Source organism: Monodon monoceros, unplaced genomic scaffold (assembly GCF_005190385.1).
Source record: "Monodon monoceros isolate NGI ecotype Baffin Bay Population unplaced genomic scaffold, NGI_Narwhal_1 Super_Scaffold_6, whole genome shotgun sequence".
Lineage (NCBI taxonomy): Eukaryota > Metazoa > Chordata > Mammalia > Artiodactyla > Monodontidae > Monodon > Monodon monoceros.
This window is the reverse complement of record NW_021703783.1, coordinates 28,414,779-28,434,856: the sequence shown is the minus strand read 5'-3', so window position 1 is coordinate 28,434,856 and position 20,078 is coordinate 28,414,779. Positions and strand designations below refer to the sequence as shown.

At 38.4% G+C, this 20,078-nt stretch overlaps 1 protein-coding gene across 6 annotated transcripts in view; it reads left to right on the top strand.

Moving 5' to 3' along the window:
- Positions 1-249: 249 nt before the first annotated feature.
- KIF21A (kinesin family member 21A) overlaps positions 250-20,078 on the top strand; it is a 155,703-nt gene continuing 135,874 nt past the window's right edge. For 4 of the 6 annotated variants that reach the window (XM_029206384.1, XM_029206386.1, XM_029206383.1 and 1 more), the window contains exon 1: positions 258-713. In XM_029206384.1, the coding sequence (XP_029062217.1) occupies positions 670-713 (44 nt within the window). In that variant the 5' untranslated portion in view covers positions 258-669. Of the gene's footprint in view, positions 714-20,078 lie in introns of all 6 variants that reach the window. The other 2 variants (XM_029206385.1, XM_029206387.1) reach the window with 2 other exon arrangements.

Here is a 20,078-nt window from a genome sequence, read left to right as displayed (position 1 = left end):
CTTTGCTTTTAGAAAAGAGGCAGGCTGCAGCAGGGCGGGCTCTAGCCGCGGCATTCTCACAGAAAAGCCTGCAAGGGCGCAGGGCTCGTCGCCCTGGGGCGTGGGCAGCTCGCGGCCGGCATCCCTCCCCCCCCGCGCGCCTCCGGGCCAGCAGCGCCTGGCAGTGCCCGCCTAGGGCAGGGCGGGGCGCAGGCCGGGCAGCGCTAGGTGGGGTCGGCAGCTAGGCCGCCGTTGACACAGTGCGGGACCAGCAGCCCGGAGAGCCCGGGCGGGTGTGGCGCGTTCAGCCCGGCCGCCCGCAGGCCGCGTCCCCATCAGAGGGGGCAGGGCGCACTCGCCCGTCCAGCAGGAGGCCCCTGAGCGGCCTGCTGGCTCCGCCGCCGCCGCCGCGCTAGCCATTCAGCGCGCCGCGTCTCCGCCCCAGTGCTGGGGGCTGAGCTGGGGAGAAGGGGCGGGCACCCGCGAGCGGTGAATCACCTCCTCCTCCTTCTGCCTCAGCGCTGCTGCCGCCACCTTTCCATTCAGTCGCCCAACATGGCTGGAGCGCGGCGGAGGTGAGCCGTCCGCCCCCTGCAGCTCCAGCCTCCTGCGCGCGACCGCCGCGGCTCCGGCGGCGCCTCAGTTCTGCGGTGCAGAGGCCCAGGGGCCCGGTTGTCGCCTGCCGCCGGCATGTGGGGCGCCCCGGACGAGAGCTCTGTGCGGGTGGCTGTCAGGTGAGGACGGACGCGGCGGCGGGCGGGCTGCGGGCGCAGCGAGGAACTGCTCTGGCCCGGGGCACGGGCCGCCGCGCTGTGGAGATCTGAGAGGTGGCCCGGCGGGGGCCCGGCGGCTCTGGAAACCGAGGCGACGGGTCTTCGCCGGCCTGGCGCGCGCGGCCGAGTGCTGGCTGGGAAACCTCCCGCCCTCGGGCCCCGGGAGTTTGCAGGTGACTGGCAGCTGCGCGGCGCCCGGTGCCGGGGGCGCCTGACTCCTCTAGGGGGAGAAGCCGTCGCCGCCCGCCCCAGCCGGGTCGCGCCCCCGAGGAACAGTTGCCTCAGGTTCGGCCGCCTTGGGCGATCGCCTGTCTGGCTTTGCCCGGAGGAGCTGCCCCTCTCCTGAGCTGTGGTTCTCTTCTTATATTTGTAGCGTGACTGTCTTGACGTGTACCTGCAACTCCGGCCTTCGGAGGCAGGAGACAAAGCCTTACAATGGTGGGGGTCTAGATTTCTGTGCAAATGGACGTCTCGTTAAGCATCGGCGGGGACTAGATAGCACCAGCGTGTGGGTATTGAAGACATTTCTGGCGTTGGAAGGGATATTATATTTAAGGGAAAATTCCCTGGTGCTAGGTCTGTAGAAGGAAGAAAACTCCTCAGCAAGTGTAAGGGTTAAATGGGTGACTGGGTGAGAAAGAAACACACTGAGGTTCAGCAGGGTGGTTACAATATAAAATTACATATGCCTGGGTGAGAGTTTTGAAATACTGCATACATCAAAATTGTAATTTGGTCAAGGACAGATACACGAGTATTGAATGTAATTTGGATTGTTAATACATATCAAGAAGCAGAGCTCTGACAGTTGCTCATGGAAAATTGCAACATCATCGCTGAAATATTAATGAAGCATTCATGGTAGAGTAAGTGGCGTTGCTTTTATAGCTCTTATAGTCTGTGAATTCGTTTCTCTTTATGTATACATTAAAGATTTATAAAAATAATCTGTCCTCTGAGAAATTATTTTTAAAAATTTTCTACCGTTGTAGTCTTTCTGAAAAGTTATTCTTAAAATCCTATCATGTCAGTATTTCTATAGCTATTTTAGTGACAAATCTTGGTTAGGTATAGAAATGGTAGTTTTATATATACTTTGTTTCTTTAATCATCTAAAGAATAAAATGAATTATATATATTTTTTCATTCCCTTTACAGACCAGGAGATGGCCACCCATGGAGGTGACTGTTTTATGACTGTTTAGAACCACCTGTTATAAAGCTTTTGAAGTTTTAATTTGGCCTTCTTGGTTATTCTAGGGCTACTTATCCAATTGCTGGATTAGTTTATTTCTCCTGTTTACTGCTACTACCTCTCTTTTGGCCTTTTAATGCTTATTAGTGACTGTACATGGCAGATGAAGGGGAGAGAAAAAGAGGAAACCCAGTAAGATGCAGTTTTGTTAATTAGCAGGTCTGGTCAAGGAGGGTAAAGAAGAAGCATAAAATAGTAATGAAAACAAACAAAAAAGAAAATTGGCTGTCGGAGAAACTGTTGTTAGAGAGTTAATATTTTTTTAATCTGTGAATTCTCTAGAATATCACAGGGCAGTTTGTTGACCATGCTTTTAAAACTGATGCTGCTTGCAGTGGAGGTTAACAGAGTCATGAATCACCCTAAAGTGATGTTGACAGATAAATAACTTATACTTGGTTTTGGTATGCATGTTAGCACTTTTTTAAGGGAATATGTGTGGGTCTGTTTGTTGGGGAAAGACTTTATAAAAACACGTTGTGAAGTAAGCCACATTGTGAGGATCTTTTTTTTTTCCCATTAAATACATTGTCTGAATAGATTGACTCTCTAAACTTACTTTGCATAGGATAAAAATAGCTTATATAGCACTTTGGCATTTATAAAGTGTGTGGACATATGTTTTCATTTAAAACAAATATTTATTGAACATAAAATCCCGTCTCTGTTGTCCTAATTTCTGAGTTAAAAATAGCAATAATTATTGGACACATAGTATATGCCAGGGTCAGAGCTGTGTGTTAAGATGTTTTACATCCTGTGAAATTGCATTTATTCATCATAACAATCTTTGACTTAGGTCCTGTTATTATTATGGCCATTTTATAGGTGAGACACAGAAAGATTAGGTAACCTTCCCCAAGTTAAACTGGTAGCAAGTGGCAGAAACAGAGCTCTAACCCAGACAGCTTGACTCTAGAGCTCAAGTTCTTAACCATTAAATCTACATAGGCGTGAGGCAAGAACATGCTTTGCAAAACTTTACTTAGCTTAAGGTCACTTGCCTCTTCCTGGTTCTGAACTAGTTTAATTACAAATGAATGACTTTGACAGGATATTCATACCTCGATATTCCTAGAAAAGTTAGAGCTCAGAAAGGAGGAAACTGAACTTACCTAAACTATTTCCTCCGATTTTTTAATCTTTCCCGTGACCTCCAGTCTTACCTTCCAGTTTGTGATAGACTTCATCAGCAGGATAAATAAATCAATACATAGACACAAATGATCAGGGCACTTGACTTACTTTTCCCCTTCAATGAATAATGTAATAACAAATAATAGAGAGTTGACTCTACTTATGTAAATGTACAGTGTCCTAGAGGTTCTTGTGTTTAATTAGATATGGAGACTTATCAGTATGTTAAAGCTGATGACTCTATTTTAGATTTCTCAAAATAAGTGCATGGGTCATATACAGCTTTGGGGAAAAGAAGTTAAACAGAAAGTTTCTCATTTAGGAAGAACATTTTAAATTCAATTTCTGAAAATGCCTTTTGGCAGAGTATATCTGAGGTGTTCTGTAGGGTATCTTTCATTGTGGTAGGTATGGATTCAGATCACCCTCCCTGCCCCGCTATCTAACCCCCTGTGGCTATCGAGCACTTGAATTATGATTAATACTGTAACTGAACCAAACCTGGTTCCACTTTCCCAGTGCACAGCAAAGCCAATTTACTGAAACCAGGTTGTGGTGAAGTAAAGTACAGCTTATTGCAAGGCATACCCACTCTGGGGCCAAGCAAGGAGAATGGGCAGCTCATGCTCAAAAGACCCAAAGTCCCTGATGGCTTTCAGGGAAGGGTGTTTAAAGGCAAGGTGAGGGAGAGGGTCTCAGGGTGTGTGATCAGTTGTGGATATCTTTCTGATTGGTTGGTGCTGAGGTAACAGGGTGGTATTTCAGGAGTTAACATCATCAACCTTCTGGTTCCAACCGGCCTGGGGTCTACCTGCTTGTGGTCAGCATGCAGTTAACTTCCTTCACCTGGTGGGGGTTTTAGTATCTGTAAAACTACTCAGGGATATGGCTCAGAATATTATCTATAGCCCTTGAGGAACTAAGGGTCCTTGACTTTGTTTTAATAAAAATAAAACTATTATTATTTTGTCTTGCTTGACTCTTTTCCTTTGTATCTGCATTACTCTGATTAAATATGCTCTTTGGAACTTGGGGAAGGCCTAGGAGGCTAAAGCTTTTCTACAAACAAGAGGCCAGGGACATGGGGAGGGGTGTCTGTCCCTGGGAAGACCCTGCAGGGTCCTGCTTGGTTTCACCACAACTGAGAAACTAAATTTTAATTTTTATTTAATTTTAGTTAAATTTAAAAGCTGTCCTTCATTTAGTTTTTGGAAAACTTCTAGGTATGCTTGGAACAATGTGGCTATGTGGACCTATTTTTTATCTGTAAAGTTTATGAAATGTAAATACTTATAAAGTATTTCTGATGAAAATTTAGCCTCCTAATTGACATGTATTGTCTGTGTAATATATATATTCATAAACCATATATATATATATGATTTTAAAAACTTAGTGTGAAAAATATATCAATCTTTATATTACATGTTAAAATGATAGTGTTTTGATATGTTGAGTTAAATAAAATATTAAAATTAATTTCACCTATCTCTTTTTCCTTTTTTAAAATGTGGCTACCAGAAATTTTAAAATTAAATATAATGTTGCTACCATTATATTTCTATTGGATAGTGCTGCTCTATAGTTTAAAAAAATGTGAGGAAGAAGTATAGAATAAAAATGTTCATAGCCACCACATCATAGATCTGGTATTTTCTGTAGATCAAGAAAATACCAAAATATTGGGTGTCTGTTTTTAGAGTGGTTATATATACATATACACACATATCTATGCACGTATGTATGTGTAAGATTTGATTTAACAGCAACATTTTTTCCCTCTGGGTGTATAGGTGTAGAAAGTTATCGATAATAGACTGATGGTAGCTGACTTCCTAGAAAATGTAGTAAGTTCATAAATGTCACCTACAAAAGTGAGCAATTTTTAGTGTATATTCTATTTTTATTATCTAAGTAGTATACTGAATTGAACCGTTCAGTTAACTTAAAATAGTAAACTCAAACATTTTCAATTCTAAATCTAAGACTTTATGAAATGATGTGGTGAAGGAAAGTACAGTGTTTGTTGCAAGGCGCCAACCGTGGGGCCAAGTGAGGGGAATGGGCAGCTCACGCTTTCCCTTTTTCCCACCATGTCTGAATGCTGACATAACATATGAAACATTTTCCCCAAGAATTTTAGCTTGCAAAATATGTCAAGAGCTGAAAGAAAATGGAGATACAGAAAGGACCATTGTGTTTTCATGTTATTGTCTATATGTGGTTGTGAGCTACAATTTTTTTCTTGGCTTTGGCAGAGAGCAGGACATATCCTTGACACTGAGTTTGGATTAGTGTGTAATGTTGTCTAATTTGCTGTGTTTTTACCTTACTACAGCACTTTTAAGAAGTGGCATTGCTCAGCTAGCTTAAGTGCTGATTGGATAGTTAAAAGCTCTGTTTTGGGTCTGCCACTGGCACTGATTTGCAATGTGACCTCCCTGAACTTTTCTTTTCCCTCATGCTGAGATGGCAGTGTAAAGGTATTAAGGGTTATAAGAACCTTTCCATATGCAGTCTGTTAAATACGTGATTTTTTTGTTGTTAGCCAAACTGTTGGTACTAACGGTGCCTCTATATTGACAGGAAGGACCTATTTTAACATTTCAAACTTGATTTTCCCACAATATGTTTATCGTGGGTGCTGTTGTTACTTAAGAGGAAACATTTAGACTTTTGTGGTCTCTTTGTCCAATTCTGGCTGTAATACAAATATGCAGTATTTTATTTAATCTACATTAAAACCCTATGAGGTAGGCTGGATAGATACTATCCCTCTTATACAGATGAAAAAGTGAGTCTCAAAGATACTAGGTGACCTGTTCAAGGTTTCTCAGCCACTAAATACCAGAATTGGAACTCACACTCAAGCTTCTGGTACCTGTTTCTCTGTTCTTAAAAATATTTCCAAATGTTTTCAAAATATTGGGTTGGCCAAACAGTTCATTTGGGTTTTTCCATAAGATGTTATGGGAAAACCCGAGCAAACTGTTTGGCCAACCCAATATTTCACATACTAGTTTCAATGTAATAAGGATCTTTCAAGCTGAAACACGAATATACACGAGGTAAATTATTTGAAACAATTTAATGTTTAGAGAATGTAGAGGCAGACGAGCAAGGCTTTTAGAAATATTTCATGGAAACAGGTGGTTATCTGCTGTTGGTCATTTGTTTATTCCTTTCTTCATGCATCAGACATGTATCATGTGCCTACTATGTGCTGGACACTTTCCTACCTCTGAGGATACACGACATACATGACAGACATGGTCCCTGCTTTCATGGAGCTTAGACCTAGCAGTGTGAAGCTCTTTTTAAATGCACAAACTATGTACGACCTAACACTAAACATATCAACAGCACAATTAGAAATTAAAGACAATTGTTGCAGTTTAGTTTTTATTTGTCTCTTATTTTTTATAGCATTTTTTTAGTTCATATATTCCCCAAGAACAGTGATTTAAAAAACAAAAATTATGTCCTACTTCCAAGCATATTTCATACAAAAATTGAACTCCAAAGCCTGTGCATTAGAAGGATATTATTTCTATCTTTGTATGTATGATAAAACATGTATGCCCTACTTGTATGTCTTCACATTTGGATCATAAAGTAAGGGAAATGAAAGAGAGGAGACTAAAGAGCTTGTAGATGATGTGAGCTGAAAGTCAATGAAGTTATTTATTTAAATATGAGTTGATACTTTTTCTTCAGATAAGGTTTATTACATTTATAGTGTGGTAGGTCTGATTGTCATTTGGAACTCCACAGAAGTTCAGATTTCATGTCTATTTATTACTACCCCTTGAGCTCTTACCTGCTAATTAGTTAATATTTTGGTGCATAATTATGGGGTAGTAAATGATGCACTAGAAATTCCAGTTTAGTGAAGCCATGAAAGCAGAAATTATCTTGGTAGTTAATTTCATAATCTGCCCAATCTTCCAGTTCTCATCTATTTCTCCTCAAAGAAGTGAACTTGGAATATCCCTTATTATGGATGTTTTCCTGTAAGACATGTTACAGCTTCCCTGTGTGACCCTGACTTATAAATGGTTATTTTCTGTCAACATTAGACATGATTTTTATCTAAGTTTCAGATTAGAAAGGAAAATACATCAATGAAAATGCATGCTAGATGACATAATTTGTATTCAGTGTATCATTAGAATAATTTTATTAAAAATAAAATGGATGTTTGTTAGTTTCAGTGCTTCTCTCTGGAGAGCGGATTTGTGAATTCTGTCTTTGAACTTGGTTTCCCAGTGGATTAACTATTTAATCTTCTCAGGGTGTTAAAATAGTTTTCTTGTGGCTCAGGCTTTATTTGAAGCAAATGACAGACAAGCCAAAGGGGACCATTTTGATGACATCCTACAATTATTATAAGATATTTTTTAATGTTTAAGAATTATATTTGAGGTTCCTTTGTTCTTAGTTTTTTGGAAATTATTAGACATTTATATATTGAACATAACTTTTAGTACCTCTATAATTATTGGATTTAAAATGAGTTTAAAACTGAAAGGGACCTTGAAGGGACTAGCTGGTTGAGGCCCCTTCTTTAAGATGATTGAGGTAATAGAGACACTGAGCAGTTGAGGGAATTGCTTGAAGTTCCACAACTAGCAGCTCAAGTCTTCCATTGACTGTTGCTGTGGATTTTCTAGGACTTCATGTTTTGCTGGCAGACATCTCAGAAATAGAATAAATTTATATTTTATAAACTACAGTTTTAATCCCTTAAGTGCTCCCTTTAAAAGTTTAATTTGGTATTTCAGTGAGTGCTCCCAATCTCAGTGCCCATTATTTTGGCTTTGTGATTGCTTCAATTCTAGAAACTAGACCAGTGATTCTAAAAAGGACCTCTTAAGAGGTAGAGAGAGAGGGATCCCTGGAGTAGAAATCCAGGTCTACATTTTGAGGATCCTATTATATTAAAATGTGAAGAAATGCCAGAACTAGGTTATAAAAATAATATAGACTGTTTTCAACATATATATATAACATATTAATGCTTTAACAACCACCATGGAAATACAATGTCTGTGTAGCTTAATTTGGGAATAGTATTAATCATATAAATAGGAGGATTTTGTCAATGCTAGGCCTGGGACATGTGGCCTTCTCCCTCTCCCCTCACCTTGGTTCTTAAATTTTTTTTTTTCCTACCCCAACAGATTTGAGGATTATAGCACATTCCAATAATAATGGCAGCCTCACTATGGAGGGATGGCTGGAGGGTGGGGAAAGGTAGAGGTAGGGTAGGGTCAGTGTGGTATATTTATTGGGATCTGGAATTGGAGCTGGAGGTAGAAATCTGAGTGGTTTAAAAAAAAAACACTTTTGAGTATTACTTTACTAGAAAGGTGGTTCTTAAACTTTTAAATAACGTCTCAGTCCCTCCTATCCTTATTTTAGAAGGAAGTAAAGGATACAATACATTTTGGCCATACTGGAGGCCTGTCATCCAAAAAACATCCTAAATCCTACCTCTACTTGAAGCTCTTCTAGACTTCATGCAGGGAAATTTCTGCGTTTTGGGGCCGCAGACCTTCTTTATGTGATTCTCTCTCTCTCTCTCAAATTCCAGTGGGAGAGGTGTACACAATATTATGATTTTCACTGTTCAGCTTGAAATGTCCCTCAAACTGAGAGAATATTTGACATTTTTGTAAAAGTATGTGCTAATATACTGACAGCACTATTACAATAGAACATTTGAAGGACATTGGGGTTATTGAATTGAAACAAGCTGATATCTACATGTCCAGATTTGGAATGAAGGTCATTCAGGATTTAGCCCCAGGCTAACTTTACTTGGGTACTATTTAGAGCAAGGAAACCAAGAAATTTTTCAAACTTGGTTTTAGGGAGGTGGGCATCATGAACCCACCCAGGGGCTAAATCAAGGACAGCTTAAAGTTTATTCCCTACTCTTTGGATCTCTTAGTATGTAGTAAAATTTTAGTTTTCGAGATTGGATTTGACCTTATTCTCAATTTGGGGGAGCTATGTCTATCACTTAGGCACAACAATATCAGTTCTTCTGAGTAGGATGAATGAATTATATTTTTTCAGAGTAGATATTCACATTATTTGACACAGCTACATAGAATAAATAAGAGGCTTTTTCTTTCAGCAAACAGGAATAAGAAACCTTGGAGAGGGTCAAGCTGTAGTTAATTATTATGATGTGGTATATTGATCACATGGTGTACTAATGAGGCATAGGGCACCTCTGCTCTCAGTTGTATGCCTTATAATGTTAATTTACTTTTTTAGATCAAAATTCATTCATTTATGACATAATTATTGAATGTCTATTGTGTACTGGAATCACATAAGTTGGAGGCATTAAAGCAATTGGAAACGATGTGATATAATAGAATGAACATTGGATGATTAGAAAACTGTTTTGGTCTTACCGATGATCAACTTGGCTTTGTGTATAGATAGTTATCCACCTACCTCAGTGGACTCGGGAAAAGAACAACAGAGACAACCGTGGGAAAGCATATGGAAAATGGTTTTTACACAAACACAGGCAGTAATACTATTAGAGATGAGTTTGATATATAACCAACGATGAATATATTCGTTATATTCCAAACTCTAGCAATTAGATTAGTCATTCTCTAATATGTAAGCCATAACTTGAATTTGCAAAGTACTTTTATAGGTGTTGTGTCTGTTCTCTTGCTTTTTGAGTGCCTATTACTTACACCACTATGAATGTAAAAAAAATGCATATAAATACTCCCAAAAACCTTACTTTACCCAGTCTCCTAGTTTTCATTTTGCTTCCAACATGTAAATCACATACTATCCTTCTCCATCTTACCAAATTCCTTTTTATATAGTTTAGTAAAATCCACCATTTTTATTCTTTTCTTTCTCCTCTCACACAAGACCTTCAGTTGGTATGGTTTATAGTGTTTGTAAAGTTACTTCTATATTCTTTGTGAGATTAACAATAATATTGTTATATTTTCCATTAGTTGCTTAACCTGATGTAACACAATGATGACTAAATTGGTTAATAATAGTGTGAATTTTCCTTCTGAATTGGCTTGCACCAGATTTTTGAAAACGTTCCTAATGCTTTCCTTGCTGCATCTACCTCATCAACCTTGGCAACAATACACTAAACCAAGTTGCGGGTTAAAGAGTGTTGTAAGGAGTAAACTGAGTAAAAAGACTAGAAGTAATAAAAACACAGAATTTAAAAAATATATTTACATTTTCTATAAAATTTTTTTCTGGCACCTAGAGCTGATGGGCAGTGTTCCTGCAGAGTTCATTGATAGATGTATATGAAAACTTAGCTGAAAGCATTTTAAAAGAAGGCTGATACTTAGAAGCAGAAAATAGACCTTGCAAGCGCAGTCTGTCTCCAAAATCAGCTTTTAATTTCATAAGTTAGTTTTATTTGATATTTTTTCTGTTATTGAAATAATGTAATCAAATTAGAAAAAGTATCTGGGAAAAGATGAGAAAAGCAATCAATCATTGTTTACCACCATGATATAATTACTACTAGCATTTTGTATATTTATTTTTAATCTTTTCATATGTGTACTTATATATATTTTTCTTTTTTTTTTAAAGAGCGTCTTCTAATTAATTAATTTATTTATGTATTTATTTTTGTCTGTGTTGGGTCTTCGTTTCTGTGTGAGGGCTTTCTCTAGTTGTGGCAAGTGGGGGCCACTCATCGTGGTGCATGGGCCTCTCACTGTCGCGGCCTCTCCCGTTGCAGAGCACAGGCTCCAGACGCGCAGGCTCAGTAGTTGTGGCTCACGGGCCTAGTTGCTCCGCGGCATGTGGGATCCTCCCAGACCAGGGCTTGAACCCGTGTCCCCTGCATTAGCAGGCAGATTCTCAACCACTGCGCGCCACAAGGGAAGCCCTACTTATATTTTTTTTAAATTGCTGCAATGTGTGTACACTTTTATAGCCTGATATTTACCACTTTATAGAGTAAAGCATAAGAATTTTTCCATGTCTTTATATTAAAGAAGGGCATTTTGAGTTAACATGCTAAATATTACACATCATCTGCCTTATTTCATTAATTCAATTCAGTTTCTATTAAATTCCATATATCAAACAGTAATTTAATTGTCAAGCCTTTACTGTCTAATAAGGATATTAATTTCATTTTCTAAGAGTTGTGCAGTGTCTTATGTTTCTTGGTAACGCTTTCACTTCCACTGATGAGCAAAAAGTCTACAAATGACTATTTCTTGGAATTGAAAGGGGAGGGTAGTGCTTCTTACCCAGAATATATGATTAAATGTTATGGTACTGAGGATGCTTTTCAGAAAAAGATGTATTGATAATAAAATTTTTAATTTTTCAGCTATATCTATAGCAACATAAATAATGTATTAGTATAATACACTTTCACTCAACACATTAGTCTAAGCCACTGATGGTAAAGTAAATCAAACACAGATCTATAACCATGAAACTTGAACTTGAAAATCAGTGCATATCTAAAGTGTTTTATTTTGCTTGTGTTCACCTAATTCAACACAAAACAATTTTGTTTGAGCAGCCTGTTGGTAATCTAGTCTGCATCTGTCCTGCCATAAAATGGAAGTTGTCCACTGCTGATAAAACATGAGATTACAGATTTCATTCCTACTTATTTGGACTGCCACTTAAGGTTAATTCAGATGTGACATCTGTGACATTTTCAAGTCTCAATTTGCAAAATGATGCTTTTGAATTTTAGTTTGCCAACTTGGCATTAGATTGGCAACATTCCATCTGTCCTTGATTATATTCTTACCTATTTTGTTACATAAGTGTAATTGGACTGTTAACTTTGTAGCAGATTCAGTTCCTGTCTTTGAGTATAGGGTTTCCTTAGTTTTCTTTGGTTCTTTATTTTGTACTAACTTAGTATAACTTGTCATAATTTTATTTACCTTTGCATGTGTTCTGTGACTGCAGCTCTCAACATAGAGTAAGTCAAAGACTGTTGATGATTTTGCAGTTTTAAATTTCAGCACATTTTGACATCAGTTTTTGTGGTTTCATTTTATATGTTTCAATACTAGGAGTCTACCTTGTTCTATTTAAAAATAGGTGTAAAGAAATTGTGTTATTGTGTGCTGTGTATACTGATGATCTGTAAGTCCAGTTGATTTCAGTGTGATGGTAATAAGGCCAAGATTACGAATTTGATCTTTAATTTTTAAATTTTTTGGCTGCGTTGGGTCTTTGTTGCTGCGCCTGGGCTTTCTCTAGTTGCAGTGAGTGGGGGCTACTCTTTGTTGCGGTGCGCAGGCTTCTCATTGCCATGGCTTCTCTTGTTGCGGAGCATGGGCTCTAGGCACGCGGGCTTCAGTAGTTGCAGCACGAGGGGTCAGTAGTTGTGGCTCGCGGGCTCTAGGGTGCAGGCTCAGTAGTTGTGGCGTATGGGCTGAGCTGCTCCGCGGCATGTGGGATCCTTCCGGACCAAGGCTCAAACCCATGTCCCCTGCATTGGCAGGCGGATTCTTAACCACTGTGCCAGCAGGGAAGTCCCTTTGCTGCTTTTTTTTTTTTTTTTTTTTTTTTTTTTTGCGGTACGCGGGCCTCTCACTGTTGTGGCCTCTCCCGTTTGCGGAGCACAGGCTCCGGATGCGCAGGCTCAGCGGCCGTGGCTCACGGACCCAGCCGCGCTGCGGCATGTAGGATCCTCCGGGACCGGGGCCCGAACCCGCGTCCCCTGCATCGGCAGGCGGACTCTCAACCACTGCACCACCCAGCAAGCCCCCTTTGCTGCTTTTTAATGTAACCTTTAGAATTATAATAAATACTGCATCTCAGAAGTAGCAGCTGGATATTAGTGAGGATGACTCTACAAATTAGTTAATGCTGGTGAAAAATACTGCCAACCATGTTCCAGAATTTTCATCCCCTTCCTTAGATTATTATGACTGAAAATATTTTATATTCAATGTCTATAGGAACTCTAGGAAATATTGTTATATTCAAAGTCTACAGGGGCTTGAAAAGAGAAAATGACCTACCTCATATGTTTGTTGTGAGAATTAAGATAATATATGTAAACCCTTATACTACTGGTACTTAGTAAGTGTTTTGTAAAAAGTCGTAGTATTGTCATTTTAGTTTCATTAGTTTTCTCTCCTCAGTACCTCTGAGTTTCTTGGTCAGTTCCAAATAAAGCCACAAGTAAATCAGAGCAGTGTTATTTGCCCCACCTGCCCATTAGTTTGAAATTTGTTTTGCTGCTCCAAACTTAAATGTCTATGTTTTTTGGGCATAGCTTTCCCTGTAACCTCCTATTTTATTTGTCCAGACTTGGCTTCTGTCTTGGTTTCCTGATTTATATTCCCTTTCTCATATCTTGGATCCAAGTCCACTCAATTAAGTGAAATTATTGGAAGCCCCGTTTCTGTGGAGGGGAAACATCCCTTTTTTTTTCCAACTGGAGTGTCCTTCAGCTCATGTGGGCCACTCAGAATGGGAAGTCACCACCAGGTTGAATCTACTTTTGTACATGTGCTGGCACTGATCAAGCCTGAGTCACCCTGGACCTCACTTCACTTCCACGTCACCTAGGCCCCTGGCCAGGCTAGCTGTCCAACTTTCTTCCTTAACCCATGCCAGCCTGGAGGCCCCAGTATGTTTTGAGACAGATTTTACCTGAGATCAAGAAGCTGCGATTTTGGTAGGGGACTGACATGAAACACATACGCACACAGATACACACGACCCCCACCCCCCAAAAAAAGATAAAATCCACTAGAAGTTGATAAATCTGGCCAATATAGTATAAAATATATTAATGTTAATAAACAAATTATTGAATAAATTGATATTTGTTTTTTAATCTCAGTTGATGGAAAAGATTCTCAACTTGTACCCATGATATTTTGGTCAAAAATGATATATTGGAATTATCAGGAAACTTTGAAGTTTTGAGACATCATTTATGGCTCTCCTGATTGTCATTCTGAAATGTAAAATTATGGTCACTCCTGAACTGTGCCTACCTTCACATTGATATGAAAATGTTCTCTTGGCTTCTGCTGTGGCCGTATAACATATATACAGTGATGGACTGGCATCTCAGTTTGAGTAAAGCTGTCCATAGACTGTGTGTTGAGCTAGGCCAGGCCACTTGTATGCACTCTGCAATTGCTCAGTATGGGACTGGCACATCTAGGTGAGTTGGCCATTGCTTTTTCTCATAGCAGCTTCGCTGACAATGAGATGGGATAGGCAAGAAGAGTAATGTTGAGGGATCAAGGGCACTGATTCTTGAAATCAAGTAGCCATTCTGGCTCCTGACAGCCCTGCATTCTAGATTAAAAGCATCATGGCTCCCAGTATCCAGTATCCATCAAGGAACTTCCAAAAACTGGTACATCTCTCTTTTTTCTGGGTTCACATTCTTTATTATCCCTTTACCCCATCCCTGCCTTACTTTTATTTTCCCTTGCAGCATGGCTTATTAAAAAGAGCATAGACTTTAGAGTCACAAAGATTGGAGTTCAGAATTTTAGGACAGCCACTCAACCTTTATGACCCTTAGTTTTCTCCTGTGTAAAATAGAGTTAATACCTTCTTTATAGGGCTGTTAAAATTATATGACTGTTGTAAATGCATTGCATTTAGAAGTGCTTGGTAGATGTCAGATTCTTTTTTCCTTTTTTAGTTATTGTTCCTTCCTTCTTCTTACCACCTCTATCCTCCCTCCCTCTCTCTCTCTCTCTCTCTCTCTCTCTCTCTCTCTCTATATATATATATATATATATATATATATATGTAAATAATATATTTAAATCTCTTCCTCTTCTGGGTAAGACTTGTAGTGACTAACCACTATTTCTTTCTAATCACTTCGAGGTATGGATAATTCCTTTAGTGAACTCTTGTCCTCCTTCTTAGTTTCTCTGTGAAGTGGAGATCATAAGAATACTAATTTCATGTGATAGTTATGAGAATTAACTGGCATATTTATAAAGCACTCAGAATAATGCTTGGCATACATAGGCCCTCAACAGATATCAATTGTAGTCATTCACTTGCAAAAATTGCTTTCTTTAGCAGGGATTCTTTCAAGTCTTTACTTGGGGACCCTTTTTACAATTTATTATGTCTCTTTCTAATGATGAAGGAAAGGGATAATGGGGGGTGGGAGAAATAGGGAGAGACACAAACTTTGAGTTATAAGATGAATAAGTCCTGGGGCCCTAATGTGTAACATGGTAACTAAAGTTGATAACGCTGTATTGTATAGTTGAAATTTGCTGGGAGAACTTAAGCATTCTTACCAAAAAGAAAAAAAAAAGGCAAATATGTGAGGTAATGAATGTGTAAATTGATGGGAGGAACCCTTTCACATGTTTATGTATATCAAAATCATCATAATGTAAACTTTATCATAATTTTATTTGTCAGTTATATCTCAATAAAGCTGTAAAAAAGGATGATAATAGTGCATTTATGTTAGATAATATATGATGTCATGTTAACCAGCTGATGTTATTAGCATTGTATTTATATGGTAGAATGGATGTCTTGGTTTGTTGAATACATTGAGTTGTGAAAGTCAAGACAGATCATCATGCTTTCTTGACCAGGTTGAATAAAATATTTTCTTAGTCTTTGTCCTCTGTTGTAAGTAAGGAATTACATTCCTTTCTTGTTTATCTTTAAGGACATGGAAATACTTGTTGATTTCCAACTACTTACCTGGAAAGGTGAGCTGACTGACATGTTAATCCTTAAACTGCTTAAGTATATTGCTTGTTATATCATTAACCTGAGCACACTCTACATATGCCAAGAGTTTTTACTAAGACCCCAAAAGTGACCAGAAATACACACATACTCACACCCTCACGCATATGTATATATGCACACAGCCTCACAATGTACATATACATACATGCTCACATACATGTATACACACATACATACACACTCATTTTATATACAAGCTGCGGGAGAACATCTTACTATTTCCACACCTGATGTGAGGTAATTGAAAGATTTGATTGAGATGACAGAGTTCTTTTGCTAACTTAAGACATTTGATTAATTTTGGCATTCCTTTTTTAGTAGTTCATATTATGAGACGTCATTTTGCAAATTTTTAGTTTAACTACTCTGATTAGAGAAGAATAAAATCAATTTGTGACTCTTTTATTCCTTAGAACCTTATTCAATAATCAGGTCTTCCATTTTTATGCAGTATTAGCTGCTGAAATTTGACTAGATGACTAGTTTTGTTTGCATTGAAAAATAAGTTTCTGATACAGTATCAACAAACGAAGTGAGAAACACAAATGACCCTGAAAACAAGTTTCACTTTTTAAAACAAACCTGTTTAGAAAACAAACTTGATTGAACTGGTAAAATAAATACCTTTTGTGTCCTTCACAAACTGGTTTACTGTGAAATGAAACACTGTGATAACAAATGAAGTTAAAAAATATGTGGTAGAAAGTTAAGTGAACTACTGAAGATGACTTAAGACAGCCTTAAAACTTAAGACAAGCCCCACTTGCTGTCTTTGACAAGCAGAAAAATACTTCAAATATCAGTTATCAAAATAATAAACACAGCAGTAGAGATAGAGTAATGTAACTGAGGATGGATATTCTTCAGAATCATGTTAGATTCCCTACCCTTGCTTATATATTTGTTTTCTGTACATTCAAAGAACAATGCTCTCTATTTTATGTGAAAAAAGGATGCAATAACAGGAATTTCTGTTGCCAAAAGCAGTCATCTTTGTGCCTTTTTTTGACTATCAAATATGTTTATTTGTACATTACATAATTTTCCTTTTATGATTGAATCTTTTAAGATGAACTTTGGTGATGAAAGTAATGCTTTTGGACTTTGAGTTCAGATCTCTTATGTTCCACTGACTCACTTTTAGGTGGCAGTGATGTAAGAGTAACCCTGTGAAAAACTAACGTGATGCTTCTCTATGACTCAGGTTCATCTATGTGTAAAGTAGTGGATTATACTTCTGCTATGTACATTACAGCCTCTTTGTAAAGTGCAGACAGTAAAAGTGTAAAAAGAAGGCTATTACTCCAAGCTCACTGTAAGCAAAACAGAAGTTACTTAAGTATATTTTGATATCTAAAATGGAGGAATAAAAGTGATTTGTGAGGATAATTAGTAGCTCCCATCCCGACCATTCTAATTCAGTTTGACCAAATAAATTTAATATACTTCCGTTTAGTCCAGTTCAAATTCATTAGTTATTGAACCCCACTAAAATTATGCACTCAATTTTGCACACTAAAATTGTTCACTCAATAAAACCCCACTAAAATTGTGCACTCAATAAAAAGTGCACTCAAAACACTTTGTTAGGCACTGGGAAATGCAAGATGAATCAGATGTGGATTTTGCCCTTGACAAACTCAGTCCAGTTGGGAGAGTCTTGCATGTCATTACAAGATGGCTTTCCCATGAAACATGACAATTAAGTTTAAACACATTACGTTCAAGTTATTAGAGTAGTTTACCTCTATAGCCATTGTGACCACATTAGCACACTTTCTAAAACAGAAAAGTGACTCCTTATTTTCCAAAATAGTAATATAAACTCTTCTTAATAAATTTAAGTCCCATGACATCTAATCTTTCCCTTCTCCTAATCTTTAACATAGCCCTGTTCATCTATTTGCTTATTTCCCCTCTGTGCTTATCCTTTGTAATCTTTCCTAATTTTCATGCTCATTCCATTAAAAAAATCCGTTTCCATAAATTTCATCCTATTTTCATAAGATATTAATAGCAAAAATTTATTGATAACAGCTCATTCCCACATACAAATACATGAATACATGCACATACATGCACGTCTGTGCACACTCACATGTAAACATGCATCCTTTTCCCATACAGTTAATTAATAACTAATTCATTCAGAGTGGCTAGCTTGGATCTGAGTGAGGCAGGAAGCTTCTATGGAAAGTTTCCTAAAATATTCCATTTCTAAGAATAGTTTGAATAAAATTTTAAAATCCCTTTGTTAATTGCATATCTTTTTCTTGTGTACATTACTTCATCAGTCCTAGTGTCCTGTGGGTAATAGGCTGTGTTTTTTTCAGGGGACTGATGATCTGTTTTATCTTTCAAGACCCAAAGACCCAAGCACTTTGAGCATTTAATATTGGTAGAGTTATAGTCTTCTAGATGTCCTTGGCAGATATTATTCAGTCTTACTTCTGTTAGATGTACCTTTCATAGTTGCCAGCTCTTCTTATAAGGAAGTGGCAGAAACAGGTTCCTAAGAGAAGAATGGGCTTTGACATCAAGAGACTTGTTTGAACCTGACTCCTTTCCTAGTTTTTAACCTTGGGTGAATTGTTTAAGCTGCCTGAACCTCAGTTTCCTCATCTGTAAAATGATACATACCTCATGGAATTATTTTTCTCTAAGGGTTCCTCTCCTGCCTAATTCTACTGTGTTTACATATGTAAGCCTAATGTATGATACATGATAGTTTGCTTTGTAAACAGGGGTTAGAGGTGCTGACCCTCCCCTCCACGCAGTCAAAAATCCTTGTATAACTCTACAGTCATCCTTCTTTTTCTGCAATTCTGCATCCATGGTTTCAACCGACCTTGGATTGTGTAGTACAGTAGTACATGCTTATTTTAAAAAATCCACATATAAGTCAACAGGCGTAGTTAAAACCCGTGTTATTCAAGGGTCAAGTGTAGTTGTCTTTAGTATCTTGGGTTAGAAGTGTAGTTTTCTGTAGTATCTTGGGTTAGTTTCTCTTCTTCCTCAAATGGATTTTGAATTATTTAAGAGTAACAGTACTTTTATTTCTTCTCTGTCCTTCTCTGTGAAGTGCTTAACACATCAGTAGGCATGTCAGACTTGGTCCTCAACACCAGAGGAGAAAAATATAGTATACTCCTGATTATTATGAGACTTTAGTCAGTCTGTCAAAAATATTTGACTGCCATTGATGTTCCAGGAAGGGTGTTCTGGGTGTGGAGGATATATTGATAGATGCGAGCAAGACAAGTGTTTCTACTTTCAAGGAGTTAACATTGGATAAGGATAGAGACAGTAAAAAAAAAAAAAAATTCAGCTGCTGATAAGTGCTGTGGACACGATGAGACAATATGCTTGAGGGTAATTGGCCTTGGCTGGGAAGGAGACACTTGAGTTAAAATGTGAATATTGAAAGGTGAGCCATGAGAAGATCTGAGAGAAGAGCATTGTAAGCAAAAGCAAGTGCAGAAGCCATGAAAAATAAGCTGACATGTTAGTGGAATGGTAAGAAGCAGGATAGCCAGATACAGCAAATGAAAAAGAGGATGGAGATAATAACAGAGAGGTAGGCAGGAGCCAGATTGTTTAGGGCCTTGTAGTCTAGAATGGAAATTTTGGACTTAATTTTAGTCGGAAGGCTTTAGAGAGACCTTTAAGTGGAGACATGACATGATATGATTTACATTTTAGAAAGATAACTGGTTGCTATATAGAAGATGGACTGTGCTATAAGAGTTAAAAATAGAGGTGGGAGACTAGTGAGAAAACTGTTATTTTGTTCCGGAAGAGAGATGGAGGCAGCTTGGACTAAACAGTAGCATCACAGGTGGTGAACAGTAGATCTGAGGTATATTTTGGAGATAGAGCTGTAAGGACTTGCTGATAAAAGGTGTGAGGGAAAGAGAAGAATCAAGTAGATTCTTTAGATTGATGGTATAAGAAAGAGAGGAGATTTTTTTTAGAAGTGAAGTCCTAGAGAAGGAGACTAGGGATGAGACTGAGAGAGAAAGTGGAGAGAGTGGCCTTAGATAGAAGCAGTGACACTTCTAATTTAACAGAACCCCCCCGCCCCCACAGAATTTGTGGGTATAGATGCAATATAGTTTGGATCTGGGAGCATGAAGATGAAGTAGTTTTCTCCTCCCCCT